We start from the raw sequence: 18,202 nt of genomic DNA on the forward strand, positions 1-18,202 counted from the left end.
ACCTTTTGTTAGAATTTATTTTTATTATTATTATTATTTATTTATTTTTTTGTAGATTACTAGTTCAATCAAACTGAAACCGCAGAAGTCAAGTTTATTTATTTGTGTAGCATCTTTCACCAACAAAGCAGTTCAAATAGCTTTACACCATGAAAACATAGTAGAGTAACAAAGTAAGATTTGATTCTAAGTTTTGCCTTTTCAACTCTATTCAAGTCTGGAATGGTGCCTAAATGCAGATCCAGGCGAGTTTATTGGTTGGCTGATGCCTCTAGGTTTTCAGACTCCTATTGGTCCTTTGAAAGAGCGATAGGATCCCCCATCATAGTCAACAATGGGGAAAAGAAGGTGTTTAAATCCACATGTTTATCCTTTTTCATCATTCCAAACCTTGCTTGGCAGTCTGTTACCACAAAGATCCAGTCTTACCATCATGTGAGCAAATTACACACTTCCTGTTAAGTTCAAGAGGAGTTTAACAAACTCCAAAGGTTTAGATTCGTGACCATGGAACGTCAAAACTTTACCCCAGTGTCCCGCAAGAACATTTTTCTTTCTTCCCTTACCATCCAACGCAACTTGAATTTCAGCAAGTTAAGCTTGTTTCACGTTCAAAGGCATTTTAATTACCACTCTGACAATAAACGCGAGGAAGATAAAAGATTGACGCACATCTCGCCTTACTCGAATAACACGTTTTCTAGTGTTTTCCATTTTGAAGAGCAGCTTAGAGTCACTTTTAGACCGCACTGAAACAGGAAGTGAATAAAAACTGACCGGCCTAAAGAATTTATAGATGAAAACAATGGCATATTTGAACAGATTTGTTTAGTGGGAGATTATGCTGAATAGGGTACACATTTATTTTAATATCTTAAGTTCACGCGAGGGGTTTCCTCAATTATGTCTTGGTGTGTCTCAGCATCAGAGCCGAAACAGCCATTTGTTTACAAATGCAGGCCTGTATTATTCAGCTTGTCCCCGTGTCTCACCTCACTTAACGAGGCCGCTGCTGGTGGGTGGGAGCGCTGAAGAGGGAAAGTGGATGAGCCTTAAAGCCTCTTACTTCCCACCTGAATTAGGCATGGGCGAGCTTACGCTGCGCCCGCTTTGAAACAATCAACTTACACAGCTCGGAACCGTGGGAACCCGTCGAAATCTGCGTCAGGAATTCGTGGGACTCCTCGCATGTCACGGCGGGGCGACTTCCATTTCAGTCGCAAGCCAAGACGTCCGTCCACCGGATGTGTGCGTGTGTCATTCACAGCGTGTGACACACAGCACCAAATCCCCCCCCGCAGCAGCAGCAGCAGCGCATCCACGCTCCCCTCCTCTCAGTCTGGAGAGCTGCTGCTCTGCTTTGGACTGGGGGAAATCCTTAACTGAGCTGCGTCATAATATACGTCAATAAACTCTCATTCACCGACGGTCAGGTACCACAGTAGCCGCCATATTCGCATCTCCATGGCAGGGTGAGCGGTGCTCTCTGCGAGCTTATGATCCTGTCGGCGACACCAACACTCCCCCCTGCGTCGAGCTCGCATCCCTTCCCGACAGCGGTCCGCAGCCACTCGACCCAGGGCACCCGGACAGCGAAGCAGAGCAAGCCGCGCGGACGTCCACAGAGAGGGGAAGACATGCAGCGTGGAGAGGGGGTCTAGGTCGACTACGATGCCTTAGACTTGGAGAGAGGAATCCTGGCACAAGATGGAGGTAAACAGCGTTAGCAGCGAGGTGAGTGGACAAATGCGTGCTTTGCATACCAATCTTATCGGCATTGTTTTTGGCGCTGTGACGTCCAGTTGAGTTAGCCGTGTTGTGCTGGTGCTGGCGTCACGATTTGCAGCGCACTGTGATGCATGCTAACGCGTTAGCTCGGGCTAACAGCTGGTTATATTTAATCCAACCGCTCCGACGCCGCATGTTTGTTTCGCGACAGTCTGTTTGGACTTTCACGGATCATTTTTACCTTTATGCACCAGCTGCGGTTTTTATCCATTCAAACAAGCGCTTCATTTTGGCATTTGTTGCTCTTTTAACAGCTCTGGGGGAGTTTACTTCATAGCTAGCAAAGCGCATTTAGCATTAGCATTTGCTAGCTTGTTGGCTAATTTCTTGTTGCCTTGAAAGTTAGTGACAAGTTATGAACAAACCCCGTAAAATAAGTAATTACGGGCTAATTAAGTGTGTCGTTTATATAAAATAAACTTTTTGATCCAGCTTTTGTGTTTTTTTTGTGTTTTGTTTGTTTGTGTTTTTAGTTTGCGGTTCTGTCCGGCATTTAATCAGACTGCTGTACAACTTTAGCGTTGGTTTGTCAACAGGAATGACATGGCTGTCAAATAATGCCGAGATTATATGAATATATGGAACGGTTACAGGCAATTATAACATTTTAAAGTCATGTGTGAAATCATGGGGATTTAAAATAAAAGTCAGCGCTTCCTCAGCTAAAAATCACAAACTATTAGTTATTTTAAGAAGATGAACCAGTTTTTAAGTTTAACCTATAATTTGAGGCAATTCTTTCGAGTATCTTTAAAATAATGACGACCAGACAACTTTTCCCAAATGTTTATAAAACTGTTGAACAACTAGTTCGATATAGTTTCACATGCAGTAATTTAATTGAAATCTTCCTTTATATTTCATGACTCCTATGATTAGATGTAAGAACACGTCTAAATTCATGCACTGTCACAACTTTGGTTTGTTTTAGTGTGTGATTGCATATTTTTTTGAAGCTAAGGAAGGTTTCCAAGTGAAGCAGAACCATCTCCACAGTCCTGAACCTGCTTATCTCGGGGATTGTTCTTCGTACCTCCAGTCCAATAATTTCTGACTGACTGACGGTGAGGGGTTTAAAGCCACATTATGATTAGAGCAGCCTCTTCCATTCTTTCTTTTACCATAATCGTCTGCTTGTTACGGTTGAGGAGTCAAAAGATTTTCTGTTTATTGTTCTGTTTTCTTTCAGTTTCTAAAACGTTTCCTTAATCTTCAAGACAAATTTAGATTCAGATAAGCTTTTACTCTGATTAATTAAACTCAGCTAAGCTAACTACTCCCACTATTTTTGACTTTGGAACCAAAGAGTTGCAAGTTGCAATTCTCTGACTTCATAAAAATCACATAAAGGTGAGAAACATATATTATTATTATTTTATTATGTTATGTTATGGATGTAAGACTACTAGAGGTTTACTACAAATAAGAGAAAAAGTTGCACACTTTCTCTTATCTGTCAGCTCAAAATAACAAATCAAATTGACATCAAAAAGTGATCAATTCATCTGTAGTTCCTACAGTTTTGAAAAGTAAATGATTTTATAGTCATCAAAATCCGGATTGGTATAGAATATATTGTGGAAAAATGTTCACTGCTTTTTCTATTATCTTAAGAGATGTATCTGAATTTTTTATAAAAAGTAGCGCACCTTCCTCACTGCTCTTCTTTTTTTGTATGCCCAGGTTATCATTTCTGAGGTTTTTTTTATAGTCTCAGGACTATTCTGGTTTAGATAATAGACGCTTGACAGAAAGGGTGGGTAATATGGGCTTTGAATTTTAGCATAATGTTTAGTATTGCTATTGATATAATGATAAAAAATGATGATTTAAAAAAACCAACTTTTTCTTACCACTTTTTTAAGTAACTGTATGGCTGTGACTGGGCGTCACAAACAACTACTGATTTTGAACTTGGAGAAAAATTCCCATTTGAAACGGGCTTCTTTAAGACACCAGTTACTTTAAAAGAACTGTGATTGATGTCACTAAACTGCACACAGTAAATTCATTTAATCATATTTTCCAGTTGATGATATTTACACAACCAGTGGAGAAAACGGAGAAAAAAGCCAAAAGCCACTACTGGTAATATTGTCAGTAGTTAATCATTAATTTAAATTTAGAGATATGATCAATACTAAATCTCATTATAAGAAGCATAACTATTTTGGTCAATTTTTTTTTTTTACATGCAAAATAAAAATGTCTCCTTCTCTGATCTAGTGTATGGAAATCCATCACAGTTTTAAAAAATAAAAGTAGATTTTAATTGAACTTTGTCCAGAAGCTGGAAACAAATAACAAAAAACTACCAAATGTAAAAAATATTTTAAAAATCCTATTGTTTATGATTGACTCCTATTTATATATCAAAGCATTTGTCCAAAACTTACAGTAGATGCATCATTTAATAAGTGACTTTTCACTATTTTAGCCAATCGCTGATGACCTTTGGGACTTAAATCTGCAGCGATTCACTGATATATGAGGGATCACTTTTCTATTCCAAACTTTGAGTATCCATCCTCTTCAATTCACTTTGTGTCACTTTTGGCTTTTATTTATCTTTGTGAATTCAAGATTAGATGTCTTTGCGACGGTCTGAAAGGGGGGCTGAAAAAGGCTCAGAGCGCCGCGAGTGTGGGCTGCAAGCCGCGATGAGCCACAGCAAAGGTGGGAGTGAATGTGTGAATTATGACACAAGCGTTGCCCAGGCTTTCTGTCCGGGCCTGGATGTTTACATCTTAACCGGTCGCACCAAGGTGGTTGTTGTTTTTTTTTCTTTTTTCTTCTTCTCTCCTTTTTGGAGTCTGTTCAGCGCCTTGCTGGGCTCAGACGGGTTCACCTTTTGATAATCTGGATGTTTTGCACCGTTGCGGCTGAAACGTGCTCCGCTGGCCTCCGTTGTGTTGGATGCACAAGAGTGCATGCCGGTGGCTCCGCCCACTGAGTGGGCTCACGTAGCGGCTATGACTCATTCTCCCTCTTCAGAGCCTTGCTGGAATTCAGCGCACACAAGCACATCAGTACACAATGCTGAGGCTGAGGTGAAATGTTGACGGTGATATTATTCTGGTAGAGTTTTCTTGTTGTGCTTGATTTTCACCCGCTCCTGATTTGTTGCGTTTATTTCTAAAATTATTTTATTTTATTTTTTTCAGTGAGGAAAGGAGACAGACTCCTCCTTTTTGTAAATATGAGTAAACTGAAGCAGAAAAATAAAACTCCCATGTTTTCATCATGAGCAGAAGGAGCTGCAGCGAGTCGAGGCTGAACGCCGAGCGTGGCCGGTCAGGGGTGTTGTTTTTGCACCGGCCGGGGATTAAGCCAGACTGCTAATACCGAGGGGCTTTACGGGGGCCCGGACGGGAGCCAGACAGCTGGGCCAGATTAAAGAATGGACTCCATACTGTTTGACAACAAATACAGCCTCGGTTTTGAGGAGTTAAAAGCGCGGCCGTATCGCATGTGACTCATCGATTTCATCTGTTCAATCTTCCATCATGCGAGTGGGCGTGCGGCAGCTGCAGTCATATTCTCGCCCCCGACAAAAAAAAAAACAACAAACAAAACAACGATGAGCAGGCTTTGAGAAGTCGTCCGCTGCTGTCGACGGGGCTGATGAACTTTTTCTGCTGATCTGGCCGCAGGTCAATGGACATCAGATCATGGACGAGCCAATGGAGGAGGAAGAGTCTTTCTCACACTGTGTAAGTAGCGGCGGCGCACCTTCCACCCCTCGTGTGCGAGTGTTTTCGTCTCATCCCGATATCGTTCGCGCAGGAAGACGGCACGTATAAAGAGATTCCCATCACCCATCATGTGAAAGAGGGCTGTGAGAAAGCGGATCCGTCTCAGTTTGAGCTTCTTAAAGTCCTCGGTCAGGGCTCTTTTGGCAAGGTAAGGAAAGTAATCAAGAGTGCTTCTGTCAGAGCTGACATCTGCCTCCCTCTTTGAGTGTTTTCTCTTTGGCTTTCAGGTGTTTCTCGTCCGAAAGATCGTGGGTCCAGATGGTGGACAGTTATATGCAATGAAAGTACTAAAAAAAGCATCTTTGAAAGGTAATGCCGTGTTTGTCGTATCGCAGCAGAAAAAAAAAAGTTGACTTTTTTGCTGATTTTTTTTCTAAGTATGTTCTGTTCGTCTCTCCAGTCAGGGACAGAGTTCGCACTAAGATGGAAAGAGACATTTTAGTGGAAGTTAATCATCCCTTCATAGTGAAATTGCACTATGGTAAGAAACAGACAAGTATACACTTATAAGAGTAAAGCTAGTTGGTTCTGTCATGGGAGAAACTTAAGTGGACCCGAACTGTTCACCACCTTTAGCAATAGCAACTTGAAAATGATGTTTTCTGCTTAGTCCATACATAGATGGATATCTGGGAAAACTGAAACGGTTTTATGCATTTTCATCCACACGAAAACAATTTACCTTTAGTTTAACATCGCCAAAAATGATTATTTATAAAAGCGTGTGTAAATGAGAAAACTGAAATTTACGGTTTGCATCAAACATTGCGCTAATATATCCACGTACTCGCTTTGACACGACTCCCAATCGACATTGTCTTGTGTTTTATTAACTTTATATTCAAATACTCTATTTAAAAAGTACTTCAACCTATTTATCTGTTTAATTCCCAACAGGAAGTCATGGTTGTTTTGAAGCAATCTGATTGGCTGATAGGTTTCAGCTTTGTGCTACACTGCCCTCTATGGGTGTGGCATATTTGAAACACTCATTGGTGTATTTGTGCGAGTTCATGTGGATGAAAATTTTTCTGAAACCGCATGTTTTTGTTTTTTAAAAACAATGTGGCAGAGATATTTGTTTTCATAAAGATACTTAAGGCTGTAGACAGACATGCAGTGTAACGCAGCACAATTCCCCAATCACCCTCTGTAATTATAGTTTTTTTTTTGTTGTCTTAAATTTCATCCAGGTGGCATCAGAAAGGTCTTTAAAAATATTTAATTTGACTTATTGAAACCTGCAGACACCCTACATGTAGTTATTGGCCTTCAAGCAATTTCTCTGAGCCTGGTATTGTCTGAAATTTGATGAAATTTGAATCATAGTGACCGTCTTTTAAATGTTTGGAATGCTGGACTTCAGCATGTTTGGGAAGCTGTTGCCAGAGTCCATGTCAACAGGAATTGCTTCCTGGATAAGAAAAGGATAAGAAAAGATCATTGCTGTTTTCTTTCCTACTTGGCATTCTGTTAAGAAGCATATACGCTCCAAAAGGATCAAACTACTAATACTATCAGACTCAGGTTAAGTTCCTGACGGTCACTGAAACTTTTCTTATCCTTTTCCGTATATTTCATTAAAATATTTTGGAGGCTGTTGAGCAGTTATTGAGCACTTCAGCTGATATTTTTGTATGTATTTATTTTTACCTCTGCAGCCTTTCAGACAGAAGGGAAATTGTATTTAATACTGGACTTTCTCAGGGGAGGGGATGTATTCACTCGCTTATCCAAAGAGGTAAGCTCATTCATAAATATCTGTATTTACTTTTGCTGTCAACGTTGCTCCGTTTTCTGATTGAAGCCTTAAAAACTTTCTTCTTATTTCATCTTGTTTTTCTTTCCAAGAAAAACAAGCAAGAATTGTGAATAATACATATTTATTTCCAAGTCATGTTTGTGTAAAATCAGCACAGCAGATGCCTCGATGCTCATTCTTAAACCCAGAGGAGTTTAGATGACGGCTACAAATTGAGCTGGTGTAGATTTAGCGTGCTTTGCTTTTTAAAATGTATTTATTTTTTTTATCCTTATTATACGAGCGTGAGTGCTGCCAACTCATTTGTCCCCGACTGGTTTTCTGACTGCCTGTACATTTTCAAATCATGTCTTGGAAGCGGACTCTTTTTCTGGGCACGTACTGTAGATATGCGTTTACATCAGCAGATGCTGGTCACTTACCAGCTCAGCACGACTCTTTCCTGATGCCTTTCTCAGCTCTCAAACAACGAGCGTCCGATCTCCGGATTGACCTCGTCTTACAAACAACGCGGCGGCGCCGTCGAGTCGTGTCGCCTCTCCGAAATGTCGATGTTGTGACCATATTGCCCATTTTGTGACAACTGCTGCTCAATGTTGATTTTGTTTGTGTGTTTTCACTCTTGCTGCTGAATTTCTCCTTGGAGTTCAGAGAGTAAATCTTTCCAGTTCTTATTAGGTTATGTTTACAGAGGAAGATGTGAAATTCTACCTTGCAGAGCTGGCTCTGGCCCTCGACCATCTGCACAGCCTGGGCATAGTTTACAGAGATCTCAAGCCAGAGAAGTATGAATGATTTCTGGCCTGTTTGCATGTACACATGAACTGCACCACATACCCATTATACTGCCTTATATGTCTCAGGTTACTGATAATTTCATTTGAAAGTGTTTGAAATTTTGTATTCGGAAACTGTTTGAGTCTAGAATACTTGTATTTTTATTATATATATTTACTTTTTCTTTTTCTTTTTTTTTTGGCTGATTGAATTAGTTTTTTACTCGGGTTTTTCTATCTTTACAATGAATATTTTATTCTGAATATTTAGTGCCAGTGGGAACTTTGCATACACTAGTCGTAGGCCTTTTGTGCCACATTATATTAAAGTGGTATTCTCAGAATGGAACGATGACACGGTGCATAACTTGGATGATTAAAAAATAAAATCAAGTAATGCACAGTTTTGAATTTCCAACAAGTTTTCACAATTTCACATATGGTCGGAATTATAGATAAAGAATCGCATAAATTAAATCACTGCTTCTTAATATTTGACGTTAGCAGTTTTTGCAAAGTAACGGCTTAATTCTCCTTGAAACTGAACCAGTAATGGTAGAGTTAACTTTTTTGTTGTTCTGTTTTTTGGATGTCAGGTTTTCTCTCTTTATTTCTTTATATCTATTTTTTTATGTCTGTATCTACAGTACAGACCAAAAGTTTGGACACACCTTTTAATTCAATGAGTTTCCTTTATTTTCATGACTATTGACATTGTAGATTCACACTGAAGGCATCAAAACTATGAATAACACATGTGGAAATATGCACTAAACAAAAAAGTGTAAAACAACTGAAAATACCCCTTATATTCTAGTTTCTTCAAAGTAGCAACCTTTTGCTGTGATTACTGCTTTGCACACACTCTGCATTTTCTTGATGAGCTTCAAGAGGTCGTCACCTGAAATGGTTTTCACTTCATAGGTGTGCCCTGTCAGGTTAATAAGTGGGATTTCTTGCCTTATAAATAGTCATGAAAATAAAGAAAACCCATTGAATTAGAAGGTGTGTCCAAACTTTTGGTCTGTACTGTATGTCAATCTCTAAATACATTTAGGTTATTTAGAATGAGACACAGAATATGTCAGATGTATTAATGATTTCAGTGTCAGAATTTGAGGCTCTACATGTTGACATTGGAGGGTTTTTAATGTTGTTGCCCTCTCCGTCCTTAACATTTTTCTTTCTATCACAATAAGCAATCAGTCAGTTCATGGCATGATAAATTAAAATGAGCTCAACCGTTTCCGGTTTGATCATCGAAAGGCAATTTTGTTTACAATCTTTATGATTTTGGTTATTTGTGTGTTTTAAAAAAAAAATATTTCTGTTTGATTTAGTGATTTTGGTTGTCGTGTTTTATTTTGGATATTTAAATTGTCTTCCAGTTCGGGTGTTAAGTGATCTTTACAAATTGAAGTTTTACTCTTCGAGAGTGGAAACTTGCATTACATTTTTTTTTTTTTTTTTACTCTGCGTGATTCGTAAGAAACCTGTAATGGATTCAAACGTTTGCACCGAGCTCTAAATTTGAACAATTTCCCAAATGATTTGTTGTATATTGACTCCAGGATGAAAAACCTGGATTAAATGTCTCTTTAAAAAACTGCAAGTTAGTGATAAACAGACCTATAAGGAGCTAGTATTGGTGCTGTTTTCAGCAGAATTTGCTGAAAAAGTTTTTATTTTAGTTTCTTTCCATGCGAGTTGAAGTGTAGCTCTCTGATCTGTCAGAACTCCGCGAAAGAAAAACTCTCAACTTCGAGGTCTGCTGCGTGTCAAGTGTTTTACACAAAAGGAAACTGCATGTTGTTTCTTCAGAGCTTCTCCTGAAAAAATGGATATTTGAAGCTGAACCGTGTCATAACTTCTCTTTCAGCATCTTACTCGATGAAGCTGGACATATAAAGTTAACAGGTACGCCTTTTTGAACTCCGTATGCGTAACATCTTGTTTAGAAGTGTTTATCAAGTTGGCAATTTCTTACTTTTATAAACACTGCATCAATTCTGTTGGTGTCAGATATTATCCAAGACCTAATGCAGATCCTTTTGGTAAAAAAACAAAATCATATCTTTTATTCCCCTTATTTTATTTCCTTTCTGTGCAGACTTTGGCTTGAGTAAAGAGTCAGTCGATGCTGATAAGAAGGCGTATTCCTTCTGTGGTACGGTGGAGTATATGGCCCCTGAGGTGGTCAACAGAAGAGGACACACGCAGAGCGCAGACTGGTGGTCTCTGGGAGTCCTTATGGTGCGTCAGCTCGCCAGAATCGCTTCATGACTTGATGTGTTTTTATTCACTTCCTATTAATGTTCCACACAAAAGTGTGATCCGTTTCACTTTCTGTCAAGTTACAGCCACAGATATTTTCCATCAGGAAAATAACCCTAAACATTATTAACACTCAGGGGGCTACAAAATTTCCAAAAATTAAATCTTACAAAAAATGTTAATCAGTGGATTAAAATCAATTTATCGGCAAGTCCCAGTCTGTAAACGTGCAAAGTAAACTTTCTCTTTTTGCATCCATTTTACATTTCTGCGCTACTTTTTTACTGGGTTGTCTCATCAAATCTCACAAAAACACAATGAAGTTTATCTTAAAATGACAAAGTGAGTATTCAGCACATTTAAAAAAAATCTAATTCAGGTTTTTAAATGTTTATTTGCAGTTTGAGATGCTAACGGGGACGTTACCTTTCCAAGGGAAAGACCGGAACGAGACCATGAACATGATTCTCAAGTGAGTCCTTCCACGTGTCACGCTCCGACTTGCGTAACGGCACGTTGTGAATGTGCGGAGTTTGTAGGTAGCGAACGTCGGTTGCCTCCTCTCGTTGCCTCTCTCGTTGCCCACGATCACTTGTTGCTCCGTGTTTCTCTTCCCACTCAGAGCTAAGTTGGGAATGCCACAGTTCCTAAGTTTGGAAGCCCAGAGTTTGCTGCGAATGCTGTTTAAACGCAACCCCGCTAACAGACTGGGTAAGGAGGCTGACTGTTGACACGAAGCTCTTAGCTGCAGGTTGTTGACTATTTAGCATCCAGGTAAAACAACATGCAGACGACCAGAGAGAGAGAGAGAGAGAGAGAAATGAAGAAAACTAATAATGAATTCAGGTTAACTGAACCAAAATGATTTGTGTCTTTAGGGGCCGGGCCCGATGGAGTGGAGGAGATCAAACGGCACGCTTTCTTTTCCACCATCGACTGGAATGTGAGCACACACACACACCCTCGCTCATGTTTCTCACAATCCCACACAGACGAGCACACACACCACTCTGCAGCTTCTGTTGAGGCTTCACACCTTCCAATCGTTTGGCTTCATAACCAGTAGCCATCAGTGCTGGCCACAGGAGCTAGGTTTTTTTATGTGTGTGTGTGTGTGTGTGGGGGAGTCTGGGCAGCAGTCCAGTTCTCGCTGTGTGTGCACTAATAGCCTTGTGTGAGCGTTTAAGAGCCGGCGGGACGCTATTGGCCGGTGTTAGCCGTTCAGGGGATTGGAGGGGTTAATCTGCGAGAGCGCTTGACTTCTCTTGAGCGCATGTTCTCACTCTCCATCCAGCATGTGTTAGGGTTTGATTTTTGACTTGTGTTAATGTGTGTGTGTGTGTGTGTGTGTTTCCAACCAGAAACTGTTCAGAAGAGAACTCCAGCCCCCGTTCAAACCCGCAGCTGGTAAACCGGACGACACTTTCTGCTTTGATCCCGAGTTCACTGCAAAAACGCCTAAAGGTACACACGTCCAAATTTTTAAATTTTTAATATATTTTTTTAAGCGAGAAGCCGCTCCTGTAGCCATGGAAACGCTTTTACCGGCTGTCTGTCCGTGTGACGGGTGGTTTCTGTGTGTTCAGACTCCCCGGGCATCCCACCCAGCGCCAATGCCCACCAACTCTTCAAAGGCTTCAGCTTCGTCGCTCCGGCTCCGATGGACGAGAACAAGAGCTCCCCGCTGCTCAGCATTCTCCCCATAGTTCAGGTTAACGCCCACAAGTCCTCTGTCACACCTCCGCTTGAGTAAGCTGCACTGGAAAAAGCACAAGATCCCAGTGAAAATGTCTCACTACACTTGGAATAAGGCAAAATGAACTTAGAAGGAACTTTTCAGCAAGAAAAACAAGATGGTTTTAAGTCAATAATTCCTTAGTATTGATGAAAAAGCACTAGCTCCATTGGCAGATTATTTCACTTATAACAAGACATTTGTCACATGGTTTTAGTGAAATAATCAGCCAGTGGCATTAGTGCTTTTTCATCAATATTAAGGAATTATTTTCTTAAAACAAGCTCCTATATCTTGCTGAAAATTTAGTCGTCAGTTAGTTTTCTGTTATTTCAAGCGAAGTAAGATATTTTCCATAGAAACTGGAACAAAAATACTTGGTAATATTTTGTGTTTTTGCAGTGTAGGAAACATTTGCTAGTAATGGTAATTGCAGTAGTCTAGCAGCAGAAAAATACACCGATTTCCTTTCTTTCACTCGTTCAAATCTGAAAAGTGTGCTTTGCGGATTCGTTCAACTCTCGTGTCAGTACTTTCTCGGTCTCAACATTGTTTTCTTTTAAATCTTGGCAGTGATTTTCAATTGGACTTTGACTAGGCCATTCCAACGTATCGACATGCTTTGATGTCAGCCGTTCACCACGACTGCATGTTTGGAATCGTTGTCATGGCATCACATTCCTGTTGTAAACGCTATTGAGGTTGTTTGTTGTGTGATCGTTACAGAGCCAAGCCCAACAGAAGTCTTGTAATAAATTATTCAAATTGTGCACTGAACACCCGGATGAATTGAATTAGGCTGCTGTAGTGAAACGGCAGCCGTGTTTCCATTACGATATTCGGATAGTGTCAAAAAAAACAACAAAATTTTACGATTGCTGTGTTTCCCATTACATAAGTATCACGCGTGGATGTGTTTGTTCACGCGATAAGTTGTTAAAAATCTTGTTTGTAACAGATGTAAACTCATGAGATATCTTCATCATTTTGTCACTCATCAGCCGTCAGAGGAGCGTTGGTATCTTATATCCAGGCGTTGGAGCAACTATTCCCTTGTCCTTGGTTATGGCTGCATGTATCTAAATCTAAACTTCGCTGCCGTCCGTCCATCCGTCTGTCTGCTGCAGGTGCACGGGGGCTCCACCAAGTTCTCCGATCTGTACGAGCTCCAGGAAGACATCGGAGTCGGCTCGTACTCCATCTGCAAGCGCTGCGTGCACAGGGTTTCTGGAGCCGATTATGCTGTGAAGGTAGCATTTCATGACTTGCTTTTACTTTTGGTTTTTATTCAGGCTCTTTTGTAACGGCATCAATGTAATCAGTGTTTCCGGGAAGCTGCTTTAGTGAGTTTAAATGTTTGAACCTTTTTGTAGTCGAACCTGTGATGTTGAATCTGGTTGGACCGCCAGCAGAGGGCAGTGTGGCTTTAGCTTTGCATTTGTTTTTCCATTTGAATTTGCTTAAAGAAAATGTTTTTTTTTATTATTATTATTATTTTTTCTAGCCTTGAAACTAACTCACTTCTGTTTTGTTTTTATTTGTTTCCCTCCAGATCATTGATAAAAGTAAGAGGGACCCCTCAGAGGAGATTGAAATCCTGATGCGATACGGACAGCACCCCAACATCATCACTCTGAAAGATGTCGGTAACAATTACCTGTGAACTGTCAAGCGTTTGTAATAAAAATATACATTTAAATTTTAAAAAAACAATCTCCTGATGTGTGTGTGTGTGTGTGTTGCAGGTGTACGACGAGGACAGGTACGTGTACCTGGTGACTGAGCTGATGAAGGGCGGGGAGCTGCTGGACCGGATCCTCAGGCAGAAGTTTTTCTCCGAAAGAGAGGCCAGCGCTGTTCTCTACACCATCACAAAGACCGTCGACTACCTCCACTGCCAAGGGGTGAGGCAGCACTTTAGCAAACACACACACACACCTACACACACACGCGCATATATAAACGGAGGGGGTGTTCTGACTCGTCGTATACGATCTCCTGCTTCTCCTCAGGTGGTACATCGAGACCTGAAGCCCAGCAACATCCTCTACATGGACGACTCCGGGAATCCCGACTCCATCAGGATCTGTGACTTTGGGTTCGCCAAGCAGCTCCGAGGAGGAAACGGGCTGCTGCTGACCCCTTGCTACACGGCTAACTTTGTGGCACCAGAGGTGAGAAAACCAGTAGCTCTCCCAGAACGTGGGATTTAAATTTGGTAAGTAAATCTGGTATAAATATATCCGTTTTGCCTACGCGTTGTTGTTCTTCTGTTCTTTAAAGGTACTAATGCGACAAGGCTATGATGCCGCCTGTGATATATGGAGTCTAGGAGTTCTTCTGTACACCATGTTGGCAGGGTAAGAGGGATTCAATTATTCCTACACAAACCAGCATTTTAAATGGAATGCCTTAAAAACTACTAGCACCAATTAAAAGATGAGATGAATAAAATAATACAAATGTGTCGATGTGTAAAAACCTAGATATGATGAAAATAGAATCTTATGTTGGAGCATAAACCAAGCAGAAGAGTTCAATCAAGTTTATTTGTACGGCACATTTCAGCGATCAGGCAGTTCTTTACATCCCGAAAACACAAAAATAAAAAAAGTCATAAAAACAACTTACGGTTATCATTTTGAGGAGTTATCACAATGATCAACACACGTCCAACATGTTGGTCAATGTTTCATTTGTTGTGCTTCCAAGGCAGATCTAAACAGGTGATTTAAAGGAACTCAGTGTTTCGGCTGTTTGGCAGTTTTCTGGAAGTTTGTTTCACAGCCACGAAATAATCACTCGCTGTGCATGGCTGTGTGAAACGAGTCGATATAAAGTGACTTTTCTAAAGAGATAACTTTCCGTTCGTGGCGTTCAGGTACACTCCGTTCGCTAACGGGCCAAATGACACACCGGAGGAGATTCTTCTGCGGATAGGATCGGGGAAGTTTTCTTTGACCGGTGGAAACTGGGATACCGTATCGGACTCCTCCAAGGTACACCGACTGGAAGGATTCCTCTCCTTCTCAAATCCAATTTATTTCCCATATTTTACTGTTCTGATTTGCTGAATCGACGAACTCTTTCCGTTAACGGAGGGGGAAGCGCCGTCGAAACAGGTCGTTAACCGTAAACCGTGCCGACTGAGCTGTTGCCATTGCCGTTGCAGGACCTGCTGTCCCACATGCTCCACGTCGACCCCCACCAGCGATACACGGCCGAGCAGGTTCTGAAGCATTCCTGGATCACGTGCAGAGACAGCCTGCCGCACTTCCAGCTCACACGCCACGACGCCCCGCACCTCGTCAAGGTGAGTCCGGAGCGCCTCGGCTGATTGGCCGACGGAGCGTTTCTCGGCTCGGCAGCATCAGTGGAGGTTCGGCTACCAGCAGGACGACGATCCGAAACATAATGAAGGAGCTACAGGCGTCGTTAAATGATGGTCATGTAGCGGAGTGGTCCAGTCAGTTGAGGTTTCTGATGGAGCATGAGTTATTGAGCACAGAGGGATGGGTGTCAACCTCTAGATGTGCAAAGTTCGTCCAGGCAAATTTAAAAAGATGTGCAGGTGCAACTGCAGCAAACGATGGTTCTACAAAGCATCGACTCAGGAGGTGAAATAAAAATGCCTGCTGCACTTTTCAGATTTTTAATTGCTTAGAAAAAACCCCAAACAAAATTCACAGATCATTTTCCTTCCACTTCACTAATTTTGACTATTTTGTCCTGATCTGAATACTTTTGGAGTTCTGAGTAGAACATACTTACAGTACAATGTTTATTAATATTTAAAGTATTTTTCATATACAGTTCAGACCAAAAGTTTGGACACACTTTCTCATTGAATTAAATAAGAAAGTGTGTCCAAACTTTTGGTCTGTACTGTGTATATATATATATATATATATATATATAATTTTTTTTTTTTCCTTAAATTTATTTATTTATTTTTTTTTTACAGTAAAACTTTTTTTGTCTTAAATGCAAAATGTACAGATTGTTTTTTTGGTTGTTTTTGACTTAACAGCATAACTAGAGCAGTAATTATTTCAAATGGCCTTCTTTTGAGTTTGTATTCCCCAGCTGACGATTGATTAATTACTAGATTAGTTGGCGATTAATCCGATTGATCGCATTAGCCCTAAAAAAAAAATCATATATGAATACTGTGAGCAGTACATAGTTTGGGTCTTGCTTTAAGTGCTTTCCATGGTCAGATGAGTATTGTAAAAGGTAATTAAGGTCAGGAATTTTTTAAAATTTAAAATAAAATCTAATAGTTGCTTTCCTTTCTTCCGTATCTTTTCTTCCTCTTTTTCTTGCTTTACTTTTCTTTTTTCTAATTTTTTGTCCTTCCTTTCTTACGTTCTTGATGTCATATCTAAAGCCTGAACACCGTAAAATATCTATAAAGTCAGTATTTATTAAAGTCATTTTAGATTTTAAATGGGCTAAAAGGACAGAAATCTGCAGGTTTTTCTTATTCATAGTTCTCGTCTTGTTTTTCTTTCTTCCCAGGGAGCCATGGCTGCAACTTATTCAGCGCTGAGTCAGAAGACCAGTCAGCCGGTGCTGGAGCCCGTGGCGGCTTCCAGTTTAGCCCAGAGACGCAGCATGAAGAAACTCACCTCAACAGACATGTAGACACTCACACACACACACACACCGAGAGAAAACGCTCATCCTCCAGGTTCCTGGCCTCCCTCTCGCCAACACACAGGAGCATGCAAACACTCAGACCCGAGCCTTGGCCAGTCCAAACCCTGACATATCTGTTTTCAAAAGATAATTTATTTGACCCGTCCAGCACTCGGATAAAACGCTCACAGAGCAGACAAAAAAAAACAAAATATAACACCTTGAAGTCGGCCAAAGAGGTATAGACGACACACACACCTGTTACTGCTGGGGAGACAGACTTGTATTTATTTCCACAGCTTTCATATGCACTTACCCTCCTCGCCTTTCCATTCTCTCTTCCTCACGTCGGGGAAGAAACACACCAGCTGACATTCTCCTTCACTGTGATTGGCTGATTCAAAGCTGCTTCGTCAAACTGTGCCCCCTCCCTCCCCCTACTGCTCTTCATCGTCACTCATCCTCCTCGGTTCTCGCGCCCTTCCCATGTTTGCTCCCCCCCCACTCTCAAACTCGGTTGTTTTTATTTTCCTTCAGAATGAATTGAGGGTGGTGGCGAGATGATATTGACCGAGGTTCATGTTCAAAATGATTGAGGAGTTTCTGCTTGTCGCAGATTTTAAAGGAGAAGAAGAAGAAGAGAGAGAAACAAAAGTCCCTCAGGATCGAAATCATTTACCAGCACTTTTGGGAACATAAATGCATGTTTGAACCGAACCTGTGTTTCATTTTCCCTTTTAAAAACTTTCCATTTGACTCATGTTTGTGATACTGCAGAGGTATCAGTTAAGGTGACATACGCTGCTGATGAAGACAAGAAAATACCAAGAATTTGAAGGTTATATGATGTTATAATCACAGTAGAAAGACTTGTTTTGAAAATATATAAAAAATATATATATATATGAATATGTCTATATATATCTCTAAGTAAACGTGTCTGATGATGATAAAGATGAAGAGCATGTGGTGGAGGTGGAGGGATTTCTCTGGGGGGGACGGGACGCACCCCGTCGAACCAGAGGCTGAATTCAAGAAAAAAATATTTCCATCGATATCTCTTCAAAAAGACATTGTGGAAATTGTATGATATTGTATTTATTTCATTTGATTTTTAAAATTCTATTTTTTTCTTTCAAGGTCTGTATATATTGACATTAAAGATCATATGGACATGCATCGGCTGTCGTTCACTGACTCTGAGTCTGCTGGGGTGGCGGACGGTCGACACGGCGACGGTTCTGGTTCGAGGAGATCCTCCGTCGGTGTCGACATTAAATCTGGAGATTTTGTGACACATTTACCTGTAGACAATTATAACAAAAACTAAATGTACAAAATTAGCCACTAATGTATAGGTATAGTTTGAATGTCGTGGAAATATGTTGGGTTATATCAGTACGTTAGTTTAAAAAGTGAAACTAAGATTTATTAAATGGGAGGTATTATGTCTTTCTAGGTACGTGGTGCC

The 18,202-nt window shown here is 40.6% G+C and overlaps 1 protein-coding gene across 1 annotated transcript; it reads left to right on the forward strand.

The window, feature by feature from the left end:
• Positions 1–154: 154 nt before the first annotated feature.
• rps6kal (ribosomal protein S6 kinase a, like) lies at positions 155–17,910 on the forward strand. The gene is made up of 22 exons (XM_032554190.1): positions 155–1,734; positions 5,442–5,501; positions 5,575–5,691; positions 5,771–5,852; positions 5,944–6,024; positions 7,205–7,284; positions 7,984–8,090; positions 9,961–9,998; positions 10,192–10,334; positions 10,757–10,827; positions 10,978–11,066; positions 11,234–11,298; positions 11,717–11,819; positions 11,942–12,066; positions 13,218–13,340; positions 13,643–13,732; positions 13,836–13,994; positions 14,103–14,264; positions 14,374–14,450; positions 14,972–15,089; positions 15,263–15,403; positions 16,612–17,910. Exons 1-22 carry the CDS (start codon positions 1,708–1,710, stop codon positions 16,735–16,737), a joined length of 2,184 nt encoding a protein of 727 aa, XP_032410081.1. The 5' UTR covers positions 155–1,707; the 3' UTR covers positions 16,738–17,910.
• The last annotated feature ends 292 nt before the right edge of the window (positions 17,911–18,202 follow it).

The sequence above is a fragment of the Xiphophorus hellerii genome, chromosome 23, assembly GCF_003331165.1.
Source record: "Xiphophorus hellerii strain 12219 chromosome 23, Xiphophorus_hellerii-4.1, whole genome shotgun sequence".
NCBI classification, from domain to species: Eukaryota; Metazoa; Chordata; class Actinopteri; order Cyprinodontiformes; family Poeciliidae; genus Xiphophorus; species Xiphophorus hellerii.